At 47.8% G+C, this 27,455-nt stretch overlaps 14 protein-coding genes across 14 annotated transcripts; 5 read left to right on the forward strand and 9 right to left on the reverse strand.

Moving 5' to 3' along the window:
* Positions 1–54: 54 nt before the first annotated feature.
* On the reverse strand, positions 55–1,714 carry N7511_002969 (putative aromatic-L-amino-acid decarboxylase; the record flags this gene model as incomplete). The annotated part of the gene is made up of 3 exons (XM_057125394.1): positions 55–619; positions 677–1,607; positions 1,666–1,714. The coding sequence occupies 3 exons, from the start codon at positions 1,712–1,714 to the stop codon at positions 55–57; spliced, it is 1,545 nt and encodes a 514-aa protein (XP_056987553.1).
* A 278-nt stretch (positions 1,715–1,992) lies between these two features.
* On the reverse strand, positions 1,993–2,544 carry N7511_002970 (cupin domain-containing protein; the record flags this gene model as incomplete). The annotated part of the gene is made up of 1 exon (XM_057125395.1): positions 1,993–2,544. One exon carries the CDS (start codon positions 2,542–2,544, stop codon positions 1,993–1,995), a length of 552 nt encoding a protein of 183 aa, XP_056987554.1.
* Positions 2,545–3,248: 704 nt separating this feature from the next.
* Positions 3,249–3,818, reverse strand: N7511_002971 (cupin domain-containing protein; the record flags this gene model as incomplete). Its single annotated transcript, XM_057125396.1, has 1 exon — positions 3,249–3,818. One exon carries the CDS (start codon positions 3,816–3,818, stop codon positions 3,249–3,251), a length of 570 nt encoding a protein of 189 aa, XP_056987555.1.
* A 2,024-nt stretch (positions 3,819–5,842) lies between these two features.
* On the forward strand, positions 5,843–7,232 carry N7511_002972 (Zn(II)2Cys6 transcription factor; the record flags this gene model as incomplete). The annotated part of the gene is made up of 3 exons (XM_057125397.1): positions 5,843–5,946; positions 6,010–6,777; positions 6,833–7,232. The coding sequence occupies 3 exons, from the start codon at positions 5,843–5,845 to the stop codon at positions 7,230–7,232; spliced, it is 1,272 nt and encodes a 423-aa protein (XP_056987556.1).
* A 1,255-nt stretch (positions 7,233–8,487) lies between these two features.
* On the reverse strand, positions 8,488–9,511 carry N7511_002973 (SDR family NAD(P)-dependent oxidoreductase; the record flags this gene model as incomplete). Its single annotated transcript, XM_057125398.1, has 3 exons — positions 8,488–8,705; positions 8,762–9,376; positions 9,436–9,511. 3 exons carry the CDS (start codon positions 9,509–9,511, stop codon positions 8,488–8,490), a joined length of 909 nt encoding a protein of 302 aa, XP_056987557.1.
* A 170-nt stretch (positions 9,512–9,681) lies between these two features.
* On the reverse strand, positions 9,682–9,873 carry N7511_002974 (uncharacterized protein; the record flags this gene model as incomplete). The annotated part of the gene is made up of 1 exon (XM_057125399.1): positions 9,682–9,873. One exon carries the CDS (start codon positions 9,871–9,873, stop codon positions 9,682–9,684), a length of 192 nt encoding a protein of 63 aa, XP_056987558.1.
* A 939-nt stretch (positions 9,874–10,812) lies between these two features.
* N7511_002975 (uncharacterized protein) lies at positions 10,813–11,391 on the reverse strand (the record flags this gene model as incomplete). Its single annotated transcript, XM_057125400.1, has 2 exons — positions 10,813–11,239; positions 11,297–11,391. The coding sequence occupies 2 exons, from the start codon at positions 11,389–11,391 to the stop codon at positions 10,813–10,815; spliced, it is 522 nt and encodes a 173-aa protein (XP_056987559.1).
* A 306-nt stretch (positions 11,392–11,697) lies between these two features.
* Positions 11,698–12,261, forward strand: N7511_002976 (DUF3716 domain-containing protein; the record flags this gene model as incomplete). Its single annotated transcript, XM_057125401.1, has 1 exon — positions 11,698–12,261. One exon carries the CDS (start codon positions 11,698–11,700, stop codon positions 12,259–12,261), a length of 564 nt encoding a protein of 187 aa, XP_056987560.1.
* Positions 12,262–13,113: 852 nt separating this feature from the next.
* Positions 13,114–15,066, forward strand: N7511_002977 (uncharacterized protein; the record flags this gene model as incomplete). The annotated part of the gene is made up of 6 exons (XM_057125402.1): positions 13,114–13,157; positions 13,346–14,076; positions 14,133–14,395; positions 14,563–14,619; positions 14,675–14,733; positions 14,808–15,066. 6 exons carry the CDS (start codon positions 13,114–13,116, stop codon positions 15,064–15,066), a joined length of 1,413 nt encoding a protein of 470 aa, XP_056987561.1.
* A 192-nt stretch (positions 15,067–15,258) lies between these two features.
* Positions 15,259–16,627, reverse strand: N7511_002978 (epoxide hydrolase family protein; the record flags this gene model as incomplete). The annotated part of the gene is made up of 3 exons (XM_057125403.1): positions 15,259–15,408; positions 15,468–16,328; positions 16,391–16,627. Coding segments are annotated over 3 exons (1,248 nt in total), but the record flags the coding sequence as incomplete, so codon positions are not given.
* A 610-nt stretch (positions 16,628–17,237) lies between these two features.
* N7511_002979 (flavin-containing monooxygenase) lies at positions 17,238–18,998 on the forward strand (the record flags this gene model as incomplete). The annotated part of the gene is made up of 3 exons (XM_057125404.1): positions 17,238–17,490; positions 17,541–17,941; positions 17,994–18,998. The coding sequence occupies 3 exons, from the start codon at positions 17,238–17,240 to the stop codon at positions 18,996–18,998; spliced, it is 1,659 nt and encodes a 552-aa protein (XP_056987563.1).
* Positions 18,999–20,030: 1,032 nt separating this feature from the next.
* N7511_002980 (Zn(II)2Cys6 transcription factor) lies at positions 20,031–22,218 on the reverse strand (the record flags this gene model as incomplete). The annotated part of the gene is made up of 2 exons (XM_057125405.1): positions 20,031–21,102; positions 21,155–22,218. 2 exons carry the CDS (start codon positions 22,216–22,218, stop codon positions 20,031–20,033), a joined length of 2,136 nt encoding a protein of 711 aa, XP_056987564.1.
* A 344-nt stretch (positions 22,219–22,562) lies between these two features.
* On the forward strand, positions 22,563–24,042 carry N7511_002981 (uncharacterized protein; the record flags this gene model as incomplete). Its single annotated transcript, XM_057125406.1, has 5 exons — positions 22,563–22,582; positions 22,632–22,848; positions 22,906–23,682; positions 23,743–23,840; positions 23,889–24,042. The coding sequence occupies 5 exons, from the start codon at positions 22,563–22,565 to the stop codon at positions 24,040–24,042; spliced, it is 1,266 nt and encodes a 421-aa protein (XP_056987565.1).
* A 325-nt stretch (positions 24,043–24,367) lies between these two features.
* Positions 24,368–26,291, reverse strand: N7511_002982 (glycoside hydrolase family 32 protein; the record flags this gene model as incomplete). The annotated part of the gene is made up of 2 exons (XM_057125407.1): positions 24,368–24,485; positions 24,538–26,291. 2 exons carry the CDS (start codon positions 26,289–26,291, stop codon positions 24,368–24,370), a joined length of 1,872 nt encoding a protein of 623 aa, XP_056987566.1.
* Positions 26,292–27,455: the final 1,164 nt, after the last annotated feature.

The following is a 27,455-nucleotide window of genomic DNA, read 5'->3' on the forward strand; positions in this document are numbered from 1 at the left end:
TGGGTTAAGAGTTTCAGCCTGCCAAGTGCCATCTATAAACCTCGTATATACACTTTATTTCTCCTGCAGCACCTCTTCCGTGGTGCGAAGTACAATATCAAAGGCATTGCGAACATTCTTTTCCTCAGCTAGAGGATTAGCACTCACAACCCGGATCACATAAACACCGTCAATGACAGTAGATGTGATAAAGATCTCTCCGCGGGAGTTGATCAACTCATATACCTTCTTAGTCAGGGCATCAGCACCTTCATCCCTAACAGCGCGCTCAGATGAGCCATTAGCTCCGTCGGAGGATGATTGAGGATTCCTGAGACGGAACACAGTCAAAGCGAAGCCAGGCTTTGTTACAATTTCAAACAGATCCGAGCGACTGCGCACCAAGTCGGCAAAGATGTCACCAAAGCCGATAGTCTTGCGGATGTGCGCCTTCATGCCGTTCAGACCGTAGCTTCGCATCACGAACCAGACCTTCAATGCGCGGAATCTGCGACCAAGGGAAATTGACCAGTTGCGGTAATCAATGACTGTACCCATATCCGAGTAGGGGTTACGTAGGTATGTGGGCGTGATATCGAGCGCATTGGTAAGGTCCAAGCGGTTCCGAACGTAGAGAACACTGATGATCGTCAGATTTATGTTTCTGTTGCGCGAAATTGTCAGTCGTTGAACTCACCTGGCATCAAAGTTCACCAGCAGCCACTTATGCATGTTCATGTTGAAGCTGTCAACACCCTCCGCAAAGTCCTTGGTAATGTACTGCCACTCATCTGCAACCAGCGAAGCACCAGCATAAGCGGCATCGACGTGAACCCAAATACGCTGCCAATGAGGCTTCTCCTGTAGAACAGCCTTGATCTCCGCAAAGCGATCCACACTGCATGAGTTTGTAGTACCAAATGTCATGGTGAGGTGATAGGGAGTAAGACCATCCTTATCACACTTCTCAAGGACTTCCCGTAGACGCGGTCCAGTCATCTCCATATTATCTTCCAGCCTGGCAGTGACGCTGCGGAAGCGAGTGCCCGCAATCAAAGCCCCCTTAGCTCCACTGCTGTGTGTCTGATCACTGGCAATGGCAACGAGCTTGCCTTGGACATCGAATTTCCGATCTTCATACTCAGGTGTACCTTCTTTCAATCCATCGGCCAGTAGAACCTCCCGCACACGTCTCTCTCGTGCAGCGACGATGATAGTGGCGATGGCATCACTGGCACTGTTCTGGATTACACCACCACCATGTGTCTCGGATGTGCTCAGGAAGCATTCTGGCAATGCTAGAGCCTTGGCCACCCAGTCCATAACAATCGTTTCCATTTCTGTGCATGCTGGGGAGCAAAGCCAATTGAAGGCTGGTGCGGTAAAGGTAGCTGAGTACATCTCGCCTAGGATGCTGGGGTAGGTGACGCTGGCTGGATAGTATGCCATGAAGTTGGGGGATTGCCAATGGGTCAAGCCAGGTTTTATCTTTGTGTCGACATCTTCCTGGATTTGAGCCCAGGCTTCTGGCTCCTCTGGGGGGTTCTCGGGGATAAGAGGGCGAAGATATCCGGGGTCGACGGCTGGGAGAACCCTGCGCTCGGGGACTGATTCGAAGTACTTGACGACTGGGAAAGCATGAGGTCAGAATGAAAATCTAGTTGACTACTGTTATATCGCACATACTGTCGTCAATGGCTGAGTGAGCCGCATCACGGAACTGATTGTGATCCATGCTGCACGTCAATTGAATGTGTGCGGCGCGGGGAAGTGGGGCAATTGCAAAAAGAACGAATAGCTCGAAATCACTAAGTTAGGGATAGTTTGCGAAGCTGTAGGATAATGAATAGGAGGGAAACAAATAGGTGTCAAGGAAAAGTTCATGGGTGAGAAGGAAAAATAATGTCAACCGCAAGGCGCGAGGAATTAATTCCGTCGGAAGCGATTCCGTTTTCCGATCGGGAAATTCCGTCGTTCCGGGGAAAGTATACAAAAGTGCATCTAAACCTCCGTTCAATCCTCCTCTTCTTGAGGATCATAGATATCTCCAGCAGGAGTCTTCTCCAGTATAGTCCCATCCGCCAACACGATCTCCTTGCTAGGAACCACCACCACAAAGATTCTAGCAACATCCTTGCCCCGATTAACCCATTCATGGTTCACCCCCCGACATACAATGACATCGTGCTGATTCAGGATCGTTTCTTTCCCTCCATCGGTAATGAGCCCAACAGTGCCAGAAAGCACAATGCCGTAGTCTAAGCTCAGCGTACGGTGGAACCAGCCTGCGTCGGCAGGCGGCAGATCAATGATACGACAAGACGGTCCCTTGGTATCGGCGAGAGGAACGAGTGTCTTATGTGGATCAGCCACAGCTTTCATATTGTCCACTGGGAATCCACGCGACCGGTGAATTTGAATAACGCCAAAGCCAGAGTCGGGGCCTGGCGTAGAGAAGACTGGCGCGGTGTTGGGATCATAGGGCGTTAAGATGTCGTCTGCAGCAAAATGGCCCTTTCCTTCAGCATCGTGGCTGGCAATGACTCGACGAATTGGAGTATCCATGTTTGTTTTGGTTGTCAAAGAGAGGGAATTGCAAACTTGAGATTGTTCTGCTGTTCAATTGAGTGGTACTATGCCGCCTTAAATAGTACGTTTCCTGATCCATGAACCTGGCTTTTATTTATTGACAATTGTTTCGACTGGCTTCGGAATGTCACCAGGTGGGGGCTGTTGAAATGATTGATAATCTCGAGATTTATAATATGGGGGCCAAACCCCTCAACATCCCATCCCGTACATCTTGATAATTGATTGGACTTTCGAATGCCAGGGCTGCTTACTTTTCTGTGATGATCCACATAATATCAAAAATTGGCAAGCAGGTTCGTCAAAGGAGTAAAGTGTGCTTATAAACTTCGGCTATGGCGTCTCGTCGTGATTGGTGATGCCCATCATTGTACTAACCTTCTTTAGATGAGTTGAAAGCCTTCGGGATAACCTCGAGAACGAAATCGCCGAAGCAAATTGGCTCTTTATAGTTCTCCCTTCTTTCGTCTTTTTCGCCATCTACCTTGATGCTAGATGTTCTTTTCAGGTGTTTTGGAATTCCTGGGGACACGAATCATACCTCGCTACTATTAAACAACAATTTCTACGCTCCACACATTATCAGCACAGCTGACGACTAGGCGATGCTGTTATGCGGCCAATTCACCACAAGGGCAAGGTTATTCAATAGCAGCAGTCATTCAGAATCTCCGATAAATCTATTCTTCTTTATTATCCGGCTTATCATAGTCATCCTCGTAAACTTCCTCCCCCAGCTCTTTACCCTGAATAGTCAATTTATTCATCGGCAAAAAGACAAACAACATCCGGCACCACTCCTTATCACTTCGATTCCGAAACGAATGTGCCGTCCCCCTCTGCACACTAACATCACCCCGATGCATGTGCCTTTTCGCGCCCGAATCCAGTACCAGATCGACCTCTCCCTCAAGTATCACGCCATAGTCGACGCTGACCGTCCGATGCATTGGCGTGGCCTTTCCAGGCCGAAGGTCGATCATCCGGAAAATTGTCCCTCTTTCGGTCGTGATGCCCGGCGGTTGATGCAGGAACTCGTCATACATGGCTACATCGGCTTCGTCGTCGACTGAGGCCGGCATACTGGTTGTAGCGTACAGCAGGGCGATCTCGCCATCTTCCCCGGCTGGCTTTGAGGGGAGGTAGTCGGGTACCTGGGCATGGGAAAGAAATACTGCTTCGCCTTCGGTGTTGTGGGTTGTGATATAGCGGTGGATGTAGGGGAGGTCGTTCTTCTTGTATGGGAACATTGTGAGTTACTCGAAATGGTATTGGAAGAAAGAAGTGATTTTGAAAAATTAGTCTCGTGGAATGGAGGGCATAGTATTGAGATTTGAGCAATTCAATCACATCATGGTGGCATCATAAATTAAAATACGGATGTTATGTTTACATTGGTTCCAGGTTTAAGAAAACGTTACGGATACACCAGCTACAGACAACTATAAATTAAGCAACTAGCCCGGGGAAACGAAGCTCTCACACTTTGATTTCATCACTTCAAATAAAGCTTCTTATTCATCATTCTAAAAACTAAAGTACTAGCGTATCGTTTAATGCATTCATCCACACTGAAGACCACCATAGAAGGGCTCGTCATTTTTCTTAACAGCGACAGCATCATTCCAACACGTGTTAGATGCGAATGTAGTAAAATCTGTCTCATTGAGCTGTTCCAACCTGCCGTTTTGGCAGGTTGGATGGCTAACTGTCTGAGTAAGCTACACCCTGACGAGGACTAAATCCATACATCATTGTGTTCCTCCATGTCATCCGTAATGAATTAATCCATACAGTTTGGTATGTTTGGTCGTTCACTTGTCCTGCTCAGAACTGTCCGATCTGGTTTCGATCCTTTCTTCCAGCAATTTGTCCAGCTTGTTCTGGATTGTTCTGGTGGAATTATTGGATGGTTGTTGTCTAACACACTGCTCTAGGTTGGGAAAAACATAGTTTTCTGGTTGATTCTTGAGATGAGGTCCAGTGTCTAGGCATAATACTGGATACGGTGAGGCTCCCAGCTGCATGTAACAGCACGTGCCAATCACAGGGCTCATCACAACTCATCCTTGTTCAAAAAGTCCTTCATCTCTTCAGCAAACTGATATGTATTTGCCAGTTGCATGGAAGCGATTCTCGTCGCGTCCGACTTTTGTGTGGTGGAAAACCTTGCCCAGAAGATAGGCTTAAGTCGCAACGGAGATCTGCATGTGTTTTGGGCATGTATAATAAGGGTAGTGCTGAAAAACCACCCCCAAAATAATTAAATCTGACCGATAAACTAGCGGGATTTTAGTGCTTTTTGGGTATTGGAATTTACATCAAATTTTACATCAAATTTTACCTCAAATATGGCATCGAATTCTTGGCATTTTAATGAATCCGATGGACCATCAGTCCTCGCGGGGTAACCCACCAAAAACCCGACTTTTGCTAAGTGTGTAGGGTCCATGCATCAGGGTATCCGAGTCTGCTAGCAATCTGCTACCTAAATCATGTACCCTGAGTGTCTAAGTCCTGTAACTCACTTGCTCTATCAGATGAAAGTTAGAAAATTGCGAAAAGAATGGAATGCTTTGACTTTAATTGACAGAACCTAGGGACATGAAATACCTCGATTTGATATGCTGCCACATAGTAAGATTGCGTCCTGCTTGCCCACTAAGCCCAAAAATTGTAACTGATGTGTTCATTAAAATGTCTTCCAGTAGCAACATGGAAGGGTTGTTATGTGGGAGGCCGGAGTTGACAGGCTGCTCTATATGCTCGAGCAGAGAAGCGTAAATTTGCGTATTGGGGTGATGACCGATTTGCATGAGCCGGTCATACCAGGCTTGAAGCCCTTGCGGAATTCTTGGACGTATCGCAGGATGTGTCATTCTTCTCGCTTCGTTGTTCAAGGTTGATTGATTAAGGATAATAGCGCAACGGGCAGAACACTCACCTTTGTGGTTACCCTCCAACTCACATTTAAAATTCAAAGTCCATCACAAATCTGTCATCAACCCGTCATAAGAGCTATTATTGTCTCAAGGGATTGCTTATATCCATGGTATATCGCAACATAAATAGAAGCTGCCTTAATTCAAACATTTGTAGGCCTAGTATGCATTATGCAATGGAGAAGAAGCTTTGGACGAAAAGTTAGTATGATATTTCCCGAAACGGCTAGACGATACCGTAAATGTACTAGCGGCGGCCGACGATCACCGACAGGTCCCATACAAATCTCCGCCCATTCCAATCCACAACCGACTGTCGATTTCATTCAAACATGTCAGCGGCCGCCACTGCGAAGTCTCCTAATGTATGCGCCAACTGCAAGGCCCGCAAGAAACGATGTGACAAGTCTCTGCCGCGCTGCCGCTACTGCGATGAGTACCATGCTGCTTCTACTCCAACCCAGGATTGAAATACCCGCTGACCCACAACCCACTATAGCCACAATCTACCCTGTCGGTATCAGACATTGAGTCATAGTCCGCGACATCGAGTAATCGCAGATTCCGTCCTTGTGCGCGCAGCCAGTCCTCAGTCCCAAAGTGGCATCTCGAGAACCCCTGGTGCTCTACGAGCTAACAACCCTGTCAGTGCATCCACACAACTACTTTTCGACAGCCTCGCATGCAGCGCGCATATTCCCCGCGGGCCACCAGTCTCGACGGTCGAGTCCACACTATGTATTCAGGCTCGGCGGTTGCTCGAAACTACGGGGCTTTACCTTGATGAAATCAGTGTCCGGTACTTCCAGGGTGTTCATACATTCGTACCAATTATCTCCCGGCGGCAGTTCCATGCACAGCTGCTTTCTTTTGGGACCGATCTCCAGGCTGATTTTGCGTTACTCGTTCTATGCATGGCATTACTTGTCTCTTCTACAGACTCTTTCGATGCCTTGGGACCGCAAGGGCCCCACCGAATTGAAGATCTGACGCTCTATGTTGCCACTAAATCCCTTACGGCCCAGACACAAGCGCTCTGCGCGCCCACAACCCGCCTCGTTCAAGCTGGCGTGTTGCTATCGGTTTATGAGTATGCCCATGGTCATCCGGAGCAGGCTTTCAGGACGATCGGAAGCTCCGCGAGGATGGCGTATGCAGCCCAGCTACGATCCATCCCTGCTTTAGCCAGAAATGCCCCGTCGCAGATTGATTGGACCATAGAAGAAGAGGAGATTAATACCTGGTGGGGAATCCGCATATGTGAGCGGTACGTACCTGATCCCCTCCATGTCCCACCAGACTATTGGCTCATGGCGGCATAGAACGTTCCTGTGCGAGCAAGCGATTGTGGATCAGCCATTGGGCTCCGTAATGCCCACCCAGGACGATTATCTACCACTCGAACCCTCTATTCTAGACCAGATGAACCCGGCAGTGGCGGTCCCACCTCGCGTCGCGATCCAGGCGCTGCCCTCTCCCGAGGTTGGCGGCTTTGGGCGCAGCGCTCAAGCGGCATGGCTCCTGGATGGGGTTCTGCAGGGTCTATCCATGACGGATCCTGACCAGAAACAGGCACACCTTACTGAATGTGATCGAACACTGCGGTCCTTTCTGGCAATTGTGATGCAACAGCATGGGGGCAACTATGGAATATTCTGTGTTCCAATCGCTCTAACGATCCGGTCTGTCCCTCCTCAAAACTCGAGTCTTATCTCAAAATGATTGATCTAATTTGATGGGAACGTATAGTGCATTGTATCTTCTTCATTGGCATCTCCTCGAGTCACGCGCCCGAGACTCCCATAGGGTCTATGACTCAAGCAATAGTTCCCACCAGGCCCTGGATACAATCACTAAAATGGTCATTGACATTGCTATCATGCATGAACACCTCCCCTTTAGTCAAATTGATCACCTACCTCCCAGCTGTCTGTATATCAATCGAGCAGCGCTGAAACATATTCATGACTATCAATCAGTGCCTGCGGATGCTCGGCTGCAAACTTCACTCAACCAATTCGAAGCACGTTGGGGTGCCTTGCCAAATGTGCCTGGAAGACTACCAGCGTTTCAGACATGATATTCCGCTATAGACTTGGGGGTATAACATAGAGAGCATAACATGAGTCAACATGCGAATAGATGGAGCGGAGTTTATTGCTCTGCGAATCTCATCGTTGCGCCTTAGCAATACATATACTTTCTCCGGCAATTGGGTTTAATTCATGCCATGCAAATTATACCTCGATGCCTATGGCATTTTCGAGAAAGGCACGAATGAAGAAAAACTCAAGACTTCGCACATTCCAAGGTTGTCGTTCTCGCTCATCTTGATCTTAATCTGGCCCTAAGGCTTCCTCGTAGGATTCGAGACGTATATTATCCTGAAACTCTCCTGGGCTGTTTTCTTACCTCAAGCCCTAGAGTGCTCCGAAAATGTCGGGTATATTGATGATTGGCTTTCGACGGATACATGGGGATTCATTCACTTGCCTTCCAAGGTGACCCTCGGTAGTACTTCTCTTTATGCATGGAAATTTAGACCCAGTTATAGTTATTTGTCGTACTATCAACACCAAACTAAGAATCCCGCTTGACCCATCTTTCTGGACAGACGAGGGTGTATGAAAATGAACTAATTCACATAGATCACCCTCAAACATCCTCCCAATTCAAGTCTATAAACCCATCGGCCGCAGAGCCCGGCAACGTCCGCCGGCGATCCACGGCGGATGCAACGGAATCTGCGTCATTTCTGCCCCCTCGCTTGGGTGTAGAGCACCACCAGGTTGGTATAATACAATACGCTGGTCGAAGCAAGTGAGAAGATACAGTGTGGCATTACTGTATATGTTCAAGAAATGTACACCCTACTAGACCCCAAAATCGCAAAGCTAGAGCAATCTGAAATATTCCTCGACTGCCATCGAGATAGCCATCATAAAGATACCCAGTAGACAGTCACCCCACTGTGAGCTTAATAGGTAGCGTTCATGACTGATAAGCGGCCACCGTCGGTAGTGAGGATCAGTCCATTGGAGTAGCTGCCCGCGCGACTCGTCAAATACAGAATGGCACCGGCCATTTCCTCATCACCTCCAAAACGGCGAGCTGGGATGAAGCGATCATCATGGGCGGCCTCCTCATCGGGCTTGCGGCTTGAAATGAGAACGGCTGCCAGATCCGAAGGGTAGACTGAATTGAATGTATTAGTATTGAAATTTACGCATATAGAAGAAAGAAGAACATACTGCCAGGCGCAATGGCATTGACACGAATGCCAAACCGGGCCAGCTGGGAACTGGCATGCTTGGCCACTTGCATGATGGCCACTTTGCTGGTCAAATACGGGGGCGACGAGGTCCAGTGACGGCTGAAGGCCGAGATACTCGTGGTGAAGATGACTTGGCTCTGGATCGAGGGCACATCGCTGCCCTCCTTGAGGGGCTTGCCGAACCCGCCCTTAAGGGCGTTCTGCGTTCCGAGGTCGAGCAATTCGAGGAATGCAGTCATAGTGAAGAAAGCAGCGGTGATGTTGAGATTGAGAGCGTCATTCATGCCATCCATCAAGAAATCGGTGAAAAGGGATTGACGCAATTCAGGCAGAGAGGCCGCAGGGTTGAATCGTACGGGGGGTCCGATGCTTCCAGAATTGGGGACAACAAGATTGACATAGCCAACTTCCGACTTGATTCGGTCCACGGCTGCCTGAAGATCCGTCTTGGAGGTCACATCGGCTTGGTGGGGGATGATCACATCGGGAAATTCGGCAGCAGCCTTCTCAAGAACCTCTAGGCGACGGCCCAGGATATAGATCTTGTGGGCACCGTTGGTAGCCAGAGCACGGGTCATACTTAGGCCAATTCCTGTATAATCACATGAGGATGGCTGATACAATGAAGAGTGTGGGATGAAGGAAAATTACCACTGCCACCACCGGTGATAACGGCCACAATGCCATCCACCCGGAAGATGTTGTTGGAGTCCACGGATGAAGTCATGGCTATTATAGCAAGCGAAATATTGGAAAACGAGATGAGTTTGAAGAAGATCGAAAGATATTGGATTGTTACTTCTATCTAACGGAGAACATTCCAAGGTCATATATATATTGTATTCAGTGGAGTATGTCACGAGAGTTCCAGTTAGAAGTCACACATCGAGGATAGTATCATGACTGAGAAGTATTCTGACGAATTGAGACAAAGATCTCAAAGACTTCAATATTGTCTTCTGGTTGGTAATCGAGATTGTCCTTGTGTTCCGCTAAGGCGGCCGCAGATGGTGGGTCGGCGGCCGACGCTAGAGCCCCACGCGATTTGCTCCATCGTTCTAAGGTTACATGTCTTGTCTCCGCATCCATGGTTGATTTTCTATTTCGAATATACCGTGATACTATTGAGATTAGCGAATACCATAGCTACGTTCTAGGCGTATATTAACCGTACGTTCAAGCCTATTAGACGTAATTTATATTTTTTTACTTAGTGTAGTGGGGAAATCACGAGATTTGTATGGTTACTGCGTCAGGCAGTGATGTCCTCGAGGAAGGGATATGGGCAATCTACGACTGTAGAGAAGAAGAGAGAGATAAAACAATGCCACTCATTTCCTGATTCATGACTTATGACTATTATGCTCCTTGATATAGCATCCGATTATCCCTAATAGGCGTCATTTGCCTAGAGCTCCCTAACCTGACTTGTTGTTGGGTTTTCTTGCCACCATTTGTCGATTCGTCTATTTTGACTAGACTGCTATCGAGTATCTCCCATTTCAATACTTAAAAAGCTTACTAATAGGGGTGCGTATATAACAGCTAGTGATAGGCTTATACGCACTTTAAAAGACACTCCTTAGTTTATAGCGGAAGTACTAAGTGTTTATCAAGATAGCTTACGATAGGTATAGTGGATTGCTATTCCACTCCGTGGTATCGGACTTCTTCTTTACATATCTAATAGGCAAATAGTGCTAAGTGAGGATTTGAACACTAAGTTTGGATTGTAGGTAGGAGAAAGACGGGAATAAAGGAACATGTATGCCTTTTGTTGGTTGCCAGTACATTCATATCTTTGTCGCTGAGATTCATTCTTGAATGTGGGGTACCAACACCTGAGGTGATTGGGATATTGGTTGGCTGTGGACTCCTCACACTTGTATTCCTCGTGAACGAATCCGTGCTGAGGTAACGTGCCATGTTCGCAGCGCGGCTCGTCTGAGATCGTTGTGTACGATTTTGCCTCGGCTCCACCTTCTTCCTCCCCGGCTGCTATTTTGCTGTCCTTTACTACCTTCCCATTTACTTCCAAGCAATCGACGGTGTTTCTCCGGCGGAGACCGTCCAGTTGATATTATCGTACCGAATGCAATGGGCCCAAGGCCCATTGTTCTTGAGGCAGTTGGTGCACTCTTGGTAGGAGGTCTCCCCGACGATTTGAATAAGAACGGACTCAACATTGGCTGCCTGAGTGCCGATGCGCTCGTCCAATCTTTTTCCAGTATATCCCGTTGAAGATCGTTGGACAGGCTCTCTTCTAGAGGGGGCTTCCTTGAGCATTTTAATGGCATCGGTTTTGATAAACTTGCCATGGCGGGCAACTTTCCAAGGAAGTTGCTTCACATAAGTGGCCCACATGCTAGGCTGGATTTCCTCGGCCCCAGCCTCACCAGCTGGAACAGTGAGCGGAGTGTCGATGAGGTGGTGACCAGGGTCTTCTGCAGGGGAGCTAATATCATGTGAGTCACCGAACAGTATATTCACGGGTTCCCGAATGGATACTGACTAGTCTTCTAGCTCTGGGGCTATTACCTGCTGACGATTCGTCGAGTGCGGCTGCGTCTGTCGCGCGTTGGAATCTGGTGGAGTGAAATCATCCATGGTGGTTGCAGTACGTTGTGAGGGAGGTGACGGATGGTGAGAGGAAGTTGGGAAGCTGAAGGAGGAAAAGAAGACGAAAAAAGTTGAGGAGGCTGAAGAGTGAAATTAAGCTTAGAAAGTGAAAGCAAGCTTGAAGAGAAAGTGAAGGTGGCATGCTCTTTTATAGCATTCTTCTCAACTCTTGGATACGCATGAGACCCTTCAGATACTACCGTCCGTTGCCCGTCACGTCTCTTCACTTGATCCCCCAGCTATACCGCAACACATATTACTCGCCATTAACACCAGAAACCAGAACCCAGAATCATGGAGCCCTCATCTAACGCACACCCCACACCGGTGGTCGGAGAAGACCAAAGCCAGCCTGGCCACTGGGCACAAAGTGCCCTCCACAACCCGTGGACTCGTGGGCGCCGTGTTCGTGAACAACCGGATACCTTGCTTCACGAACTCCAAAGCCGCCTTCTTTGCCGTGAGCCAGGTATACGCATTCCAAGACAAGGGGACGAGTTCTACTATACTGTTGGTACTAAGACCACCAATATTGAAGCTTTACTGGTGCAATCAACCGGGTATAAGATGCCCGTTGAAGAAGAATGCGATGCTTGTCAACGTTCACAAGGGCCGTTTACTTCCTGCGTTATTGCAACCGGGCTTCAACACCTGCTATCCTGCGCCAATTGCCATTGGGGGAAACGAAAACACTGCAGCTTTGTCACCCGACCCCCTATCACGGTTGCAGCGATGAGCCAACCTGGTCCGCCTATATCACCCACCACCTTCGCAGAAATCGAGGCGGCACTTGAAAAGGAAATCCATACGAGGGACTCAGTGATGGCCGTGCTTCGCGGCCATGATCAACGGATCTAAGACCTTCGAGCATTGAAAGGTGCTATGCAGGCCGACGAACAGGAAGCACCTCCCAGTGATTGAAACTGAAAGGTAAATTTGCCTCAAATTTCTCCCACTTAGTATCTACGCAAGGTTTTATTCACTAAGAAATTTGGAGCCTCAAAGTTCAAGTCCCCAGTCCCTATATGTTCCCCGTAGTTTTGACTGGTTCCTTCTTAATTTTACCTCAAAAGCACCTTGTTCAATCAATAAAGGATTTCAAATGGAGAACTTTCCTTAAGTCCTTGGTGCAGCCACTACCTTTGGTCCGCAATTTAGACATAAGTCATATAGTTCCGAGGAAGTAAGTCACATACACTTCCTAGTACCGAACAGTGTCTGTGCTTTCCACTCAAAGATATGCTAAGACCTTTTTCTTCATAATCAGAGGAAGAAGAACCCCCCAAAAAACATACAACAGTAAGGATTCGCTAGTGGTCACCTACCTGCAAAATGGGGAGTTCTGGAGTCCCCACTTGCCGAGGGTAACAGCGCTTCCACTTTCCTCGCCAGAGCGCCCGCCATTTCGCCTATGCCCTCTGGTTTCTCGTCGCCTGAGCATCGACATACTCTACGTTCCATATCCCCGGCATTTTACCTGTAAGCATTGGGCTATGGTATCTTCTTTGGATAGTGGAGATGAGATAGGTGTGAGCCATCGCCCGGTCCGGAAAAGGACTAGAACCGGCTGGTGAGCTTTTTGCCCTGCTTACTTGAGACCAATTACTGACAAGAGGATCTAGCATTCAGTGTCGCAACCGCCGTCGCAAATGCAAGTTTGATCTACTCTCATTTTGTTAAATCGTGACAGGAGCTGATACCTTGCAGGCGATGGGGCACGGCCACGATGCCGTGGCTGTGAAGTGCGAGGCCAGGTCTGTGAATGGGGACTTAAGGTTTCGTTCCATCCCTCACGGGCAATTAGTTTGTCACGTCGTGAAGCGGCTGCATTGTGTGAAGTAGAAGAAGGGCGAGAGAAGAGACCAAGTCGACATCAGCAATTCCTTGATGAAACCAACGTCATCATCGATGGATACTCGACATCTGACCACCTTTCCTGCAGACCTGAACTTACAGCTCGAGATGAATCTTCGCCTATCCATGTCTCTCGCCCATCCTCACAGCTTATTACTGGAGAATTGAGCATCGCCGATCTGGCTACACAGCAAAACCTACCATCTTCTGACGTCCCAGCAAGCCCATTGAGTGGTAACCATGATCTATCCCCACTCATTCAGTCCCAGCGGTTTCATTCAGCGTCCCTGCCTACGGCGACGGATACACAAACTCACCTATACCCTTTCTTACTGGGCCAGACAAGGTCAAAGGATGCAACCCCGCAGCCAGTGCCCCAACTTCCAGTCACAGATGGGGAGAAACTCCACCTCATTTCCGCTTTTATACGAGAGACAGGTACATGGTGCGAGACAACCGACTCCAAAATGCATTTCACTGTGAAAAGCATTCACGAGATGATGAAATCCTCCTCATTCGTCGCTGCTGCGCTATCACTCGCCTCCCGCCAGCTAGATTCTGTTCATATGCGGCAGGATCGCGTGACATTAGAGCTTTACCAGTTCACAATTCAGCTGCTCCTCAACCAGGACCCCGTACAAGCCGACACGTCCATTTTGGCAACTTGCACTCTTCTCTGTGTTTACGAAATGATGGCCTCGCGTGTCCAAGAATGGAGGCGGCACTTGAAAGGCTGTGCGGGATTTCTGCGGGCCCAAAAATGGAATGGATCTAGCAAAGGCATTGTGAAGGCCAGCTTCTGGGCCTTTGCTCGAATTGGTGAGTAGTCTCACAAACTCCAGACATGAGCCCATGGCTGATTGTGATCGTGAAAGATGTTTGGGCGGCCTTTAATAGCGGCAAAGAGACATTAATCCCAACCAATTCTTGGGTAGACAATATGTGTATTGATTATGTTTTGGCCAACGGAGACTTGGATGACTATTGCAATCTTGCGCACTTAATCTTCGCTAAGATTGTGAATATTCTGTCAAACTCACAGCAATCTAGAAGGAAAATGAGAGAAGCTGAATTCAAACTCTCCATTTGCACCCTTTGGGACGAAATGCAGAAGTGGTACCAGCTGCGACCATCAGAGGTCTGTCCGCTGCTAAGAGAGTTTCCTCCCACAAAGGTTTTTCCAGCTGCGCTATACATACAATCTGCTCCTAGTAAGATCCTACCTCACTGGACAATGAAACAGCGGCTGAATTTCTAGACTGCGGCAACACATTCTACCATACAGGCTGTATACTACTTATACAGACCGGCCTCGTTACACAGAGGCCGGAAAATCCATATATGTCTTTCCAAGAAGAGATCGTGAGTTCAATTCTGCTCTTGAAATCCATTGGTTATTTAACTGACTAGGTCTCAGGGTAATATTATCTGGCACGCACGGGAACTTGTCGGAACCTCGATTTCCAACCCATCGCAGTATGTTGAGCAGGAATCTCCCTAGACCTTGATAGCAGGCAACAAGAACCAGACTAATATTCACTAATGTCAAGTGCCAACTGGGTTAATCAGCTTCAACCATTGTTCATCGCCGGGACAGTATTCGGAAGTTCCGTAGCCTCCCTATCCGTCCGGGATACTCTGTCCGAGTCTCCGGGTGATGGACCCTCGGCCGTAGAGAATTATGATTCTGATGAGTTCTCTTCTGAAAAGATCCTATTATTAAAACATCTAGCTAGAATTGAGCGTGAGACGGGCTGGAAAACCTCGGATCGGGCCACTGAGCTAAGAATGCTTTGGGGATTTGTGTGATATAGCATTGATTCGAAAAATATTTATTCAGATAGAGGTTATTTTGCCAGCAGTGGCCTTCTACATTTATGAGTCCTAAAAATGCGAATCTTCAGTACTGTGCGATTGAACGCCAATTTTCGATTCAAGCGACCGCGATATTCCAGATTCAAAGAGAGGTTTCTCGCAGTAACCGCAGCCTCAAGGACGAACCCACGAGTCGAGAACAGCCTTTGACGAGAAGAAATCTCGAACATCTTTCACGAACAAATCAGGGCGCTCCAAGGACGAGAAATGACCACCCTTCTCGTACTCCCGCCAAAATTGAATGTTGGCAGCCTGATTAGCCCAGTCCCGTGGGCACTGTCACAACCGCGTTAGAATATTTTCAAAATAAATCGATGGACTTGGAACTTTCTTACGTGGAGTTGCTCCTTTGCATACATGCTGACGCCAGTGGGAGCCGACACATACGTCTCGAACGTTTTTTCAGCCTCGTGCATGCCACGACCAAACGCCTCCCAATAGAAGCGCAGACCAGGAGTCGCACCCTGTATCCAGTGCATCATAACCAATGTGATCATGTCATCGTCACTAAATGCATCGTAAACATCGGCCCAATCGTGAATCTTCTCCACAAACCAGGCAAGCAATCCGATCGGCGAGTCACCTAGAGCAAATCCAAGAGTTTGAGGTCTGGTCTTTTGCTGCTCGAGATAACCACTCTGATCTTGCTCAAAGTTCCACCGAACCTGTAGTGCCTTGTGCTCAAATGCCGAGTATGTAAATACCGAAAAGCACCAACGGATATACGCGAAGGGAGCGGAGAAGAGAGTTGGCGGAGGCACTGGGAACATGTTTAGATGTTGAGCCCGGACTTGATCGGGATATTGTATAGCCAAAGAGCGGGTGATGAACGATCCAAAGTCTCCTCCTTGCGTGACAAATTTTGTATAGCCCAAGACTTCTGTCATCAGGATTTTGTAGGCGCGCGCGACAATATTCGGTCCAACTCCAGATTTTGTAGGCGCAGGAGAAAAGCCAAACCCGGGTATAGAGGGGGCAACAACATGGAAAGCTGGGTCTTTGGCGTCCTTTGGGTTGCTCAATGGCTCAACAACCCGGCGTGCCTCAACAAATGATCCTGGCCAGCCGTGGGAGAATAGGAGAGGGATTGATTTGCTCCTGGAGGCGCGCGTGTGAGTATAGTGAAGTACGAGTGTACCATATCCTGGAACATTAAGCTTCACAATGAAGTGGTTGAAAGCATCGTTCAGGATTCTCTGATGAAGAATTAGATCGGTGTTAAAATGACACCACAAAGACTGCAAAAACAGTTGCTTACCTCTTGTGTATCCCAGTCGTACTTATTCTGCCAGTATTCCGCAAGCTGTTTCACACGAGACACCTTAGCGCCTTGGGCCCAATTGTTTTCCCCAAAATCAGACTGCTCTTCTGGGTAGCGAGCTAAAGCCAGCTTCTGCTTGGTGATTTTTAACAGCTCCCGGTCCACGTGCAGCTCGTAGGGAACGGGAGTGTTGAATTTCAACTGGTCGAGGGGAATTGGCGAATGGAGTACCATGCTGGAAGGGAAAGAGGAGTTTTCTGCTACGCTGGTAGTGACAGCCGCAGTGCCGCACAGCTGTTGTACCTATAGTATATTCAAGACTATTGAGAGCCTTTTAAGATGGTGCAGACGACGAGGCTCTCTTAATTTTATGTACCCCTGTGGGGCGGGCTATAGAGAAATAATCCATGCTCATCGTCATGATGGTCCTAGACCTGCCTCTTTTGTCACCAAAGGACGAAACAGAGAGGGCCCGTGAGGGTGCAATTGCAAGCGCAAGCGCCGCTCTATCTCCGCTATGCGGGGTTTTATCCGCAACCAAAATACCGTGCCGAATCTCGAATGCCGAAGACATATACTATAATCAAAGACAATAGATATCTGGACCCCAAATCAAGTAATCCCACTTTCCACTATATTCTAAAAGACGAGGGGCTGTGGCACATGGGGGAAGATATGGCAAGTACAGCCGCTCTCCTATTTTCAATTCGCATCGTGACCACGGAGATGTGAATGCCTACATTTAAATACCAGCCTATTCCAACCGATGAAACTTTTGTGAAACCATCAAGTTAATCCGTATTTGAAAAAAAGACGATTCTGAACAATTCTTGAGTTTGTTGCCATGGATAGATCCAAAGAAGTCATCATCATCGGTGGAGGCATATCCGGCCTTGGAATGGCGGTTCAACTGAAACGTCTCCTTGGCCATGATAAATTCACTATCTATGAGAAGTCAGACAATGTCGGTGGAACGTGGTGGCACAATCGGTACCCTGCTTGTGCATGCGATATCCCGAGTCACTTCTATTCCTACAGCTTTGCATTGAAGCATGACTGGACTACCATGTTTCCTGGTAGGGATGAGCTCCATGCCTGTAAGAAAAAACCTCCTTCGTGGTTGAAATTTTAGCTAACATGATACAAGATTTCTTTCACGTTGCTGAACGATTTAACATTCTATCTCACTGCCACTTCAATGCTATGTGTACCAGCATGACTTGGGACAACACTCGCTCCTTGTGGGTTGTGGCTTTCCAGGACACCAACTCAGGCGAGACTTTCATTCGCGAAGCTGCTGTTGTCGTCAGTGCCATCGGCACTCTCGATCGCCCAGCCATCCCCTCTATCGACGGAGCCGACTCTTTCATGGGCGAGACGTTCCACAGCGCTGAGTGGAATGATAACTTCAAGCCTAATGGCAAGCAAATAACTGTTGTGGGAAACGGTGCATCGGCTACTCAATTTGTCCCTGAGCTGGTCAAGTCGGTTGGGCCCAAGGGCAGAGTGACCCAACATGATCGGAGCTCTCACTGGTGGACAAAGCGAGTAAGTAAATTTCTGCTTTACTCACATCATGACTCTAATCACTGGAAAATAGGGAAATCCAACTTACTCTGAGCCCTTCAAGTTTGCCTTGAAATACTTGCCGTTCGCCGCTCGACTCTACCGTGTCATCCTGGCTTGGCAATTGGAGAGCACTTTTTATTCATTCCAAATGAATAGTAATGGTGCGGCTATGCGTCAAAAGATCAAGGATGCTACCTACTCTTATATTGACAGTGAGGCGCCAGCTAAGTACAGAGATATCCTAAAGCCGGACTATGAGCCCGGTTGCAAGCGTCGAGTCAACACTGCCACCTATTTGAAATGCCTTCATTCTCCACAGATGATGCTCACCAAGAATGCTATTATTAAGATCGGGCCAGACTATGTGGAAACTACAGGGGGAAAGCAGCATCCCACAGATGCAATCATCTATGCAACTGGTTTCCAAACCCAGAAATGGTTGTTTCCTATGAAAATCAAAGGTGTCGGTGGCATGGACCTTCACAGCCAATGGGATGCATCAGGGGGTGCCGAGGCATACAAAGGTACTGTCGTGACTGGCTTCCCCAATTTCTTCATTCTGTACGGGCCCAACGCGGCAACTGGTCAGCACTCGGTCATCTTCCACTCTGAATGTCAAATCAACTACTCATGTCGATTGCTACGCCCTGTACTACGTGGTAGTGCCGACTCAATAATGGTCAAACCAGAAGCCCAGAAACGAGACCTTTCCTGGGTTCACAACAAATTGCAGAATCTCGTCTTCAACAGTGGTTGCCAAAGCTGGTGGATGGACCCTGTCACCAAGAAGAACACTTTCATCTACCCTGATCCCATGTACAAGTACTGGCTACGTACGATTTTCCCTCGTTGGTCTGACTTCGATCTACGCCAAACTACTCACTCACGAAAGAAGTATCTATTAGTGGGCTGTTTCGTGGCAATTGGCTTTATCGGATACTCTGCCGTGGAGGCGCAAGGTGCGATGAACCTCATCGATGAAACTTTGTCTTGGCTGTCGCTTCAAATTTGCTGGCAAGTTGGATCCCTCTTCTGATGTACCTCGACCTCATACAGGGGAATTTTGGCTAAAGATGGAAAATATAGATGGAACGGGACTTTCCCTCGTGGGAGTACACCACCGGCGATCAATCCACCGTTAGGTGACAGTGGAAATATGGCAGGCGAATCACATCATGCGGATGCCATCAACACCTGATATTTACTTTTTTGTAAATTGTAAATTATATCCCATCCCAACTTGTTTGTGCTGTATCTTTTTAAGTGCTTTCGCATATGGTTTTGCGGTGTAAACCACCACCTAATTTAAGTCTTTTTTGGGTCTTTAATGTGGAGCGGGATAGAACGAATGATTAGGATTTGTAATTCAGACACTTGAATCTGCCTCAAAGCGTGAGAAAGGGCGTCCTACACACCTACACCCCCCCTCAGTATAGCTAAGAAAACAATTTGCTTCATTAGTATGTTCTTCACGCTAATTCTAAATTAACTGCTGCAGTAAGAGTGGCCGAGTCAGTGCTAGTAATATAACCTGGGAATGAAAGTCGCTATGGTACGAACTTGTCGTAAAGTCCCGTAGTGGGAGATTTGATGCCTGGGATCCCTGCACTGGTGCTGATATCTGCGCCTGTTCGGGCCACGGCTCGTTTGACCTGGCTATTTTGATGCAATCAACAGTTGGTTGGATATTGGGGGTCATGTCGGTAGCCGTGGCTTGAGGTAGAGTTTTATGGTCGGGCATGGGGCTTTAAAATGAGCTGCGAGAGAAGTCTTTTTCAAGTCGGGTATCATTGAAGCTAGTATAAAAGCGAAAGACGGAGCCCAGGCCACATGATAATAACATAATGTGACCAGAGACATTTTACACTGGCGCAGAGCCTCATGAACTGAGCGATGGCCCAAACAGGCAGCTAATTACCACAAGATCCGCGCCTGAGGAGCCTAGACTGAAAAGATCGACAGGCTGCAGGTTCTGTGACGTGTCGCCTGTTTGCTCTTCAAATAGCGCTCACAAGAAAGAATCTTCAGTGAGTTGAACCAGGAAACATAGTTCATGAATGGTTGCTCCTCATTCACATGGCATAGTGGCGTTCGTCAATTCGGCCAACAAATTAGTCCAATCTGGCGTGTCTAGCTCCGCATAGGCGCTGCCGTCAAGCATCTCCGTCCAAATATCCTCAAGAGGCAAGAGGTCCGACGGAATCTCCGACGAAGAAAGTATCGGTTGATCACCGCAGGTTTGCGGGGCAAAGGTGGCTCTGTTAGAACCCGAGGCTGCTGCCGTATCTGCAGACACAGCTTGCGGTGTGATATTCGACAGGGATGAAGCAGAAGCCTCTACTTGAAATGAACGAGAATTGGGCTTCTTTTCTTGCTTGCAATGTTTTCGCAAGATCTCCATCATCGCACTAATTCCCTCGCGGGCAATGGACGAGGATTGTTGCGCCCGACTCAACATGCAGCAGGCGTCAAGAACTTCTTCTTTCCTTTTCTTTGCTAGGATGTCATCCGAATTAAAGCAGACATCGATTAGAAGGATGACAGCCGCCATGAATACGTGGTGCATGACTGACCATATCATTGAGCTATGCGGGGTAAACACGGGCTCTTCCTCGTCCATCATGCGCTTTACCTCAAGAATCTTGCGGGCGGATTGAAGTGATATTACATGGGAATAGGAGTAGCGAGGGTCTTTCGCGCCGCGCACGAAGTAGTGGCGATGCAGGCGACAAAGTCGGGAGTGGTAGCCTTGTTGTACGGTGGATCGTTGCCATGCTAGAATTGGGCGGTCGCGATAAAGTGCTGCAAACTCACGTCGAGAGGCATGGTCAAAACGAAAGTAATTTGGAATCTTAGCGCAAGCTTTTTGAAGCTCCCGGTCGAGTTCGAGTATCTTCTCATATGGTACTTCTTGCCTGTTGAAATGGTACTCTGCTGTTTCATCCACTATGTGGCGGCATACGACAGCCAACCTCATTCGGCAAATGCTGTAAGACATATCTGTTGGAGATGAAAGAGGCAACCCGGACTCATTATGTTCAATATCATTATCGTCAATATTTAGAGGTTCTCGCACTTTCATGTGCTGTGGCTGGACGGTGTATGTCCATTCCTGGGGTCCACTGAGGAAGCCGAGTAACCTGAGGAATAATTAACAATGCTCCAAAGAGTATATTCAACAGAAAGTCTCACCAATCATATGTGGCCAGATCCCACCATAGTCGACGCTTCAGTTCAACATTGACTTTGTCGAATCCATTTGCCGTGCGCTCATCCACTGATCGTCGGGAATCCACAAGATGTAGACGCATACTAATGGATTGACTGACAAATGATCTGTGCACAAAGAATGAACTGATAGCAGCTGGTAGGTTCATGTTGGACAGATAATGACCAATTATCATAGTGGCCTGTAGTCCTTCGATGGTCGGATAAGCAATGTAGTTCCCTTGAACCAGCGCTGCTCCTGCCAGGAATGTTGTCTCATGACTACATAGATCTGCGTAGTCGGAGGATTCCATCAGACGTTTGTAATAAAGGGCTGAGGCAAGAATACTGAAAAGCAAGGCAACGTGACCAAAGTTCATGCTTTCGTTGCAGGCCACTCGCTCATAAATAGTTTCAATTTGTCGTTCGACTTGGTTTTTGATAATGAGGTGATAGTGGAAATCAAGGTAGTCACAGTAATATCGGAACAGACTCAACGCTGCGGCCTTTGGGGGCAAATACGATGGGAGATGAACTGTAGCAGGATTTTCACGCGCGGCAATTGGATAGCGTGGAGCCGCTGCTGATTGAATATCTGACACTGTGTTCTGCCAGCCAGGCGAACGCTGGATTTGTTGATTTTGTGAAAGCTCTGCTCTCAAGGGGGCAGGAATCGCGCTTGGTACACGGTGCCCCATGACTAAAGTTTCAAGCCAGTCTGCCGTGAGAAACGGCTCATTTCGAATGTTTTGTTGTGTTTCTGTGTCGGATAGGATACTCCGTTGCACGGTTCGATGCGGCTCAGGCCTGATGCTGTCCAACACAGGAGGCTCCTCTTCTTGGCTCCCGGCTTTCACAACCCCTGAGCCACCAGAACTGTATATGCATTCGAGCTTGCGCATGGAACAATTACCACACGGATAGCCCCTATCACATTTGGATTTCTTCTTCCGACATGATTCACAGGAGACGGGGTCCTGTCGGGGCTGCTTTTTCGGAGGTGACCCAGCAACCCCGGAGTATGTCTCAGTATTCGGCCTTCGCTTCATGGTGTTGGGTGTATATCAATAGACCCTGAATATTTCGATCAAAATGGAAACCAGTGAGACATGAGAGTATGCCCCGTGGAAAAGGGCGAAGTGTAGTCAGAATGCTCGGAGCGTCCGCGGAGCCTCCGGTGAGCACTAAGCCCGATTCGGAAACCGCAGCCAAATACTCGAATCAACTCCGAGCATCACAGCGGAGACTCCGGTGATGCATGTTTTCACCTTGCAGACGCAAATAGCCCGATTTTATATAAATGTTGAGACGTCTGCAATAATTCCAGCTTTTCCTCTGTCACTATATATCAGTATCCGGCAGAGACCAAAAGCCATCAAAGTCCAGACAGACAATGGCATCATCTGAATACACGTGAGTGACATATTCATGTCCAAACATACCAGAAATCTTACCTTTTCAGACCTCGGGCATGGCTCGTAATATTCGGGGCCTTCACCTGTCTCTTCTGCACCGTTGGTTTCATGAACTCATTCGGTATCTTTGAAGAATACTATGGCAAGAACCAACTTTCGTCAAGTTCATCATCTACCATTGCATGGCTTGGAGCTATTTCCATATTTTTTCTCTTCTCAATATCCATTGGATCAGGTGCAATGCTCGATATATTTGGACCCAAGGTGAAATCTATCCTTTCAGACTACACTAAAACGAAGCTTACCATGTTGACTGCATAGCTTATGGTTTACACCGGGTCAATCGGTACCGTCTTTTCAATGATGATGATTTCGCTTTGCCAGAAGTTCTACCAGTTCCTGCTCGCACAAGGTGTTCTTTTGGGCATCTCTATGGCTCTTGTTTCATGGCCTATGCTTGCACTGGTCGGACAATATATCAAAGTTAAACGTGGAGCTGCTATGGGCATCGTGCTTGCAGGCTCCTCTCTCGGTGGCATTATTTGGCCGATCGCAATTGACAGACTGCTCAAAAATCCCAGTATCGGATTCCCGTGGACCATGCGAATCGTCGGGTTTGTTATGATACCTTGCTTCATATTTTCTTGTTCTGTTGCCAAGTCCCCCGTCGTACCATTGACGCATGCAACGAATGAGGCATGCGAGGATCCAGCAGACGAGAAGACCGCTGAGCCGGATATCAAGTCGCCAGATCGCAAGACAGAAGTTTTGGACCTTTTCAAACAGCGTTCGCTGCAGCTGTTGTGTCTTGCCATGTTTATTACTTACTTTGGGATGTTCTCTCCGTTTTTCTACACCACATCATTCGCCGTGGAAAAAGGCTTCTCCACAACTTTGGCTTTCTATACTGTGTCGATTGTGAACGGCACTTCATTCTTTGGTCGGATTCTTCCAGGTATTGTGGCTGATAAATACGGCAAATTTAACTGCTGCATCTTAGCCACCATGACTGCAGGAATCGTCGCCCTTTGCTGGACCAAGGTGACATCTGTTGCTGGACTTGTGATCTGGTGTGCTGCTTATGGATTTGCTTCTGGAGTGAGCTTTTGTTGCTTTTTGCTTGTTTGAAGATGATTTTGCTAACCAGTGGTCGTATAGGGTATCCTATCTCTACAACAAGCCTGTGCTGCACAAGTCGCCAGCCCAAATACCCTTGGCCTTGCAATCGGGAGTGTTTCAGGATCCACAGCTCTATCGTACGATCCCCTTACGAAATAGTATTTCCTGTTCTGACAAAATAACAGTGCCATGGCCAATGTGCCTATCAGCGGTGTTCTCTCTGAAAAATATGGATATCTCTCGCTGTCGCTGTTCTCCGGCATATCACTGCTTCTCGGTGGTCTACTGCTGATTGCTGCCCGTATGGCACAAAGCAAACAACTTCGAGCGATCGTCTGATATTTGTCCCATTAGGAATGGAATGTGGGGCCGGAACTGGAGAAAGTGTGGGGGGTCTTTAATAGGCAATCTTGGGAGTATCTTCGGAGCAGACTCGGGCCTCTTGGCTAATAGAGTGTTGCGAGAAAAGCCTTTTTATTTCCGCGGACATACAAATGTTTGTTTTATGAAACAAATGCTAATTAATGTGCTGGATATATGGCCCCCAAGCTCATGCTGCTCTATTCTTCTCAGAGACATAAGACCCGTAGTTCAATGTATGTGCAGATACCCTTTCTGCATTAGACACAGCGCTGCGCTCTTTATAAGCATTCTCACTCATTGTTCAGCCTCTCTGAGGCCAAGCATTGTATAGACCCTCAAATACTGTCACATTCCCAAAGGTAGTTTCTCCCACGCCATTATGGAAGAAACCAATATTCGTTGAGTTTGCATACCAAGACCTGCATATGAGATTGGTTAGCTGTGGTAGAAGACCCTACTGGATGTACTGACCGTGCCCAGGTACTCAACGCAAAGCGGCCATTGGCATAAACCTCCAGAACACCATTGTCCACCACAATAGTCAATTCCAAGGTCTCAATTCTCTCCGCTCCATCGTGAGTGATATCGAAAAGACGCAGACGACCTGACTCGTTCTCGCTGCTGATTCCATCCGTAGTCTTTGCGGCGGCACTGGTATTGCTGCGGTCGATAATGATGGACTCATTTGAGAATTGGTAGTAAATAGATGTTGATTCGAGTTCCGAAGAAAGAATTTTGAATCCAGACTGAATGTCAGAGCCACGAGCCGAGCTTGGGAAAGAAATGTTCGCCGTGAGAGCGAAGAACTTGCTGGATGGCGAGGTCTTGAACGCCACATTTGCAGCTTCGGATAGTGTCCGACCTGCCTCGATAGTGGAGGGACCGGATGTCAGAGCATCATGGGTCTCTCTTGCGATTGAGATCCCCATGGTTTCGAGGTCAACTTGACCATTTTCCTCGCGAGACACGCGCCAAGAAGAACCAGACTCGCGCGCAAGCTTATTATCCACAACATTGGGCAGCGTCTGGACTTTCAGCTCACGAGGGAAAAGAAGGGCTCCAGTCCAGTTTTGCTGAGACGTAGGGAAGCCAGTTGCCAGCTCAAACAGATCTCCAGTAAGCCAAACGTACGAGATGAAGCGATCGGGGGCGCCACTCTTAGTGGAAGCCTTTGAAGTCGCAGGTAGAATCTTTCCTGCAGCTGCATAGGATGACAGACCCCAGTCAAGTACACCGGCCATGGTGGGAGTGAAAGCGACCGAGTCGCCCTTGGTGATATTGCCCGCCACCCACAGCATGTCATGAATGGAAGACACCTGAGGAGTGATAGGCGCCTGGGACCCCTCAGTACCGAGTGTCATAAAAAATTCTCCATCAAGGCTATAGCCGTCTTCATTCAAGCTGAAAACGTTACCAACTTCAAAGTTGAAACCCCATCCTCCAGCCCAGTCACCATTGCCCCAGGTAGTATTGACGGGTTCTTGCCACCATTGCCCCAGATACTCCCAATATTGGAAGTCTGCATCGTGCTGACGGTACAAGAACTGGCAAGGTCCGACACCGTGGACACCACCAGAAATAGCGGTATACCACGTTTGTTGCGTGCTGTTGAGGGCCGAATCCAACGCTGCGCTTTGGAAGACATAAGGATCCCGGAAGGCCGTCACGTTGAGAGCAAATGGTGGCGAAGGAATAACTGGACCTTGACTGAGCTTGGTGAAGTTGTGACCACCATCATATGAAACGGCCAATGACTGGGTTTCGCTCCCCCGAGTGTAGGGAATCGACCAGTGAATTGGAAGATAAGACACTGAAGTATATAGCAAAGTTGGCAAGCCATTGATGCCATTGGGGATCACAGATCCATCGAAGACAGCAAGGGGATCGTTTTTTCCTCCTGCAATAATTGACGGGCTTCCGTGGGGCCTTAGGTCTGTATAGGTAACAAGGTCATCTGTAGTGGCCCCTGCAATTCCGTCGTGCAGCCAGCCGACGTGGAAAAGGCCTGTATTAGGATCGGTGTATTGCATGCATGGATCACCAATCTTTCCAGATGGAGGAAGTATATGGGCTCTCGGTCTCCATGTGTCAAAGAGAGTGGCGTTGGCTAATGTCGATAGGTTTGGAGGTGCAGAGTTGTAATCAATCGAAGAAGTTTCACGACTGAATACAGAACATGCCGCTCGGTCACTCAAAAAGACAAGAATCGCACCAGACAACTTCATAGTGCTGTGAAAATGTGTTGCTCTGATAGATCCTATTTACTTTTGCGGGGTACAACCACTTTTATACATCTACTGTACTGTCTTCAGAACTGATTCTATTTTCCCGAGATTTAGCAATACTTGGAACCAATAGAATAGCAAATCTGCACGACTCTGGATCGCCTTGCGATGTTCATTGCCTCTTTCGATATATTCGGAAGTTCTCCTGAGCCAACGGTAAAACCGCGGGGAATCTCCGGGTGGCAATTCTCCGACGTATTCAAACTGGCTTTGGGGTGCACTTGATTTCTTGTTTCATTCCTGTGATTGAACTTACGCAAAAACGAAGTTCAGAGCTTTGGCCGATTTTTAGGAATGTAATGGAGTTGCTCATACAATCGTAATTTGTATCCAACCTACATGATCCTGCAATCGTGAAACAAGCCATGGAGGAAATGGCAGCCTATACTGGCATCTTGAAGGCTTTTTAACAATACGACATAAATAACAAACTCATTTTCAGTGCCTCGAAGAAACATTAGATGTTTCCTGCACAAGGTTCTCTCTAAGCGAGACTGGCGTTTCAAACGTCGTTCTGGGCTTACTACGGCCTCCCCCTTTGGGTTCATCTCTACTGACCCAATTATCTATGTGAGCTGTCTATTGAAAGGTTTGGATTAGTTTGTAGTAGTGCAGAGAGACTTCTGACATCTGCAGTAGTCGTTGACCTTGTGTTGCATGGGTGTATATGCTCTGGGTCCATATAAGCTGCGTCAAATAATACGAGAAACGCAGGTTTCATTTGGACTGAGATATTTAAACACTCATTGGACTGAACAAACCATCGGCTTTTTTTAAACAGCTTCAGAATCTGTTCACTGCCCTAACTAGAAGCAAGATCCAAAAACGTTGGTGAAAAAAATGGTGAAAAAATCGTTCGACTAGATAAACGTGGTTCAGAACTTCGAAAATAAAAGTGGTCATGGGACATACTTGACGCTGAATCCTTGAGGCTCAATCGGAGCTATGTCTCCTACGCTACGCTGACTGCCAAGGCCCAGTTCCGCCATGAATCAGACCTAGAGGCATGGGGAGGTACTGTACGTGACTCTTTGTATTTAAATTATTTGAAGTCATCTGGTTTTGATTCATAAGTATCTGAAAGTGCGACTCATCCACACGTAG

This window comes from Penicillium nucicola (genome assembly GCF_028828085.1).
Source record: "Penicillium nucicola strain IBT 29836 chromosome Unknown utg000002l, whole genome shotgun sequence".
Lineage (NCBI taxonomy): Eukaryota > Fungi > Ascomycota > Eurotiomycetes > Eurotiales > Aspergillaceae > Penicillium > Penicillium nucicola.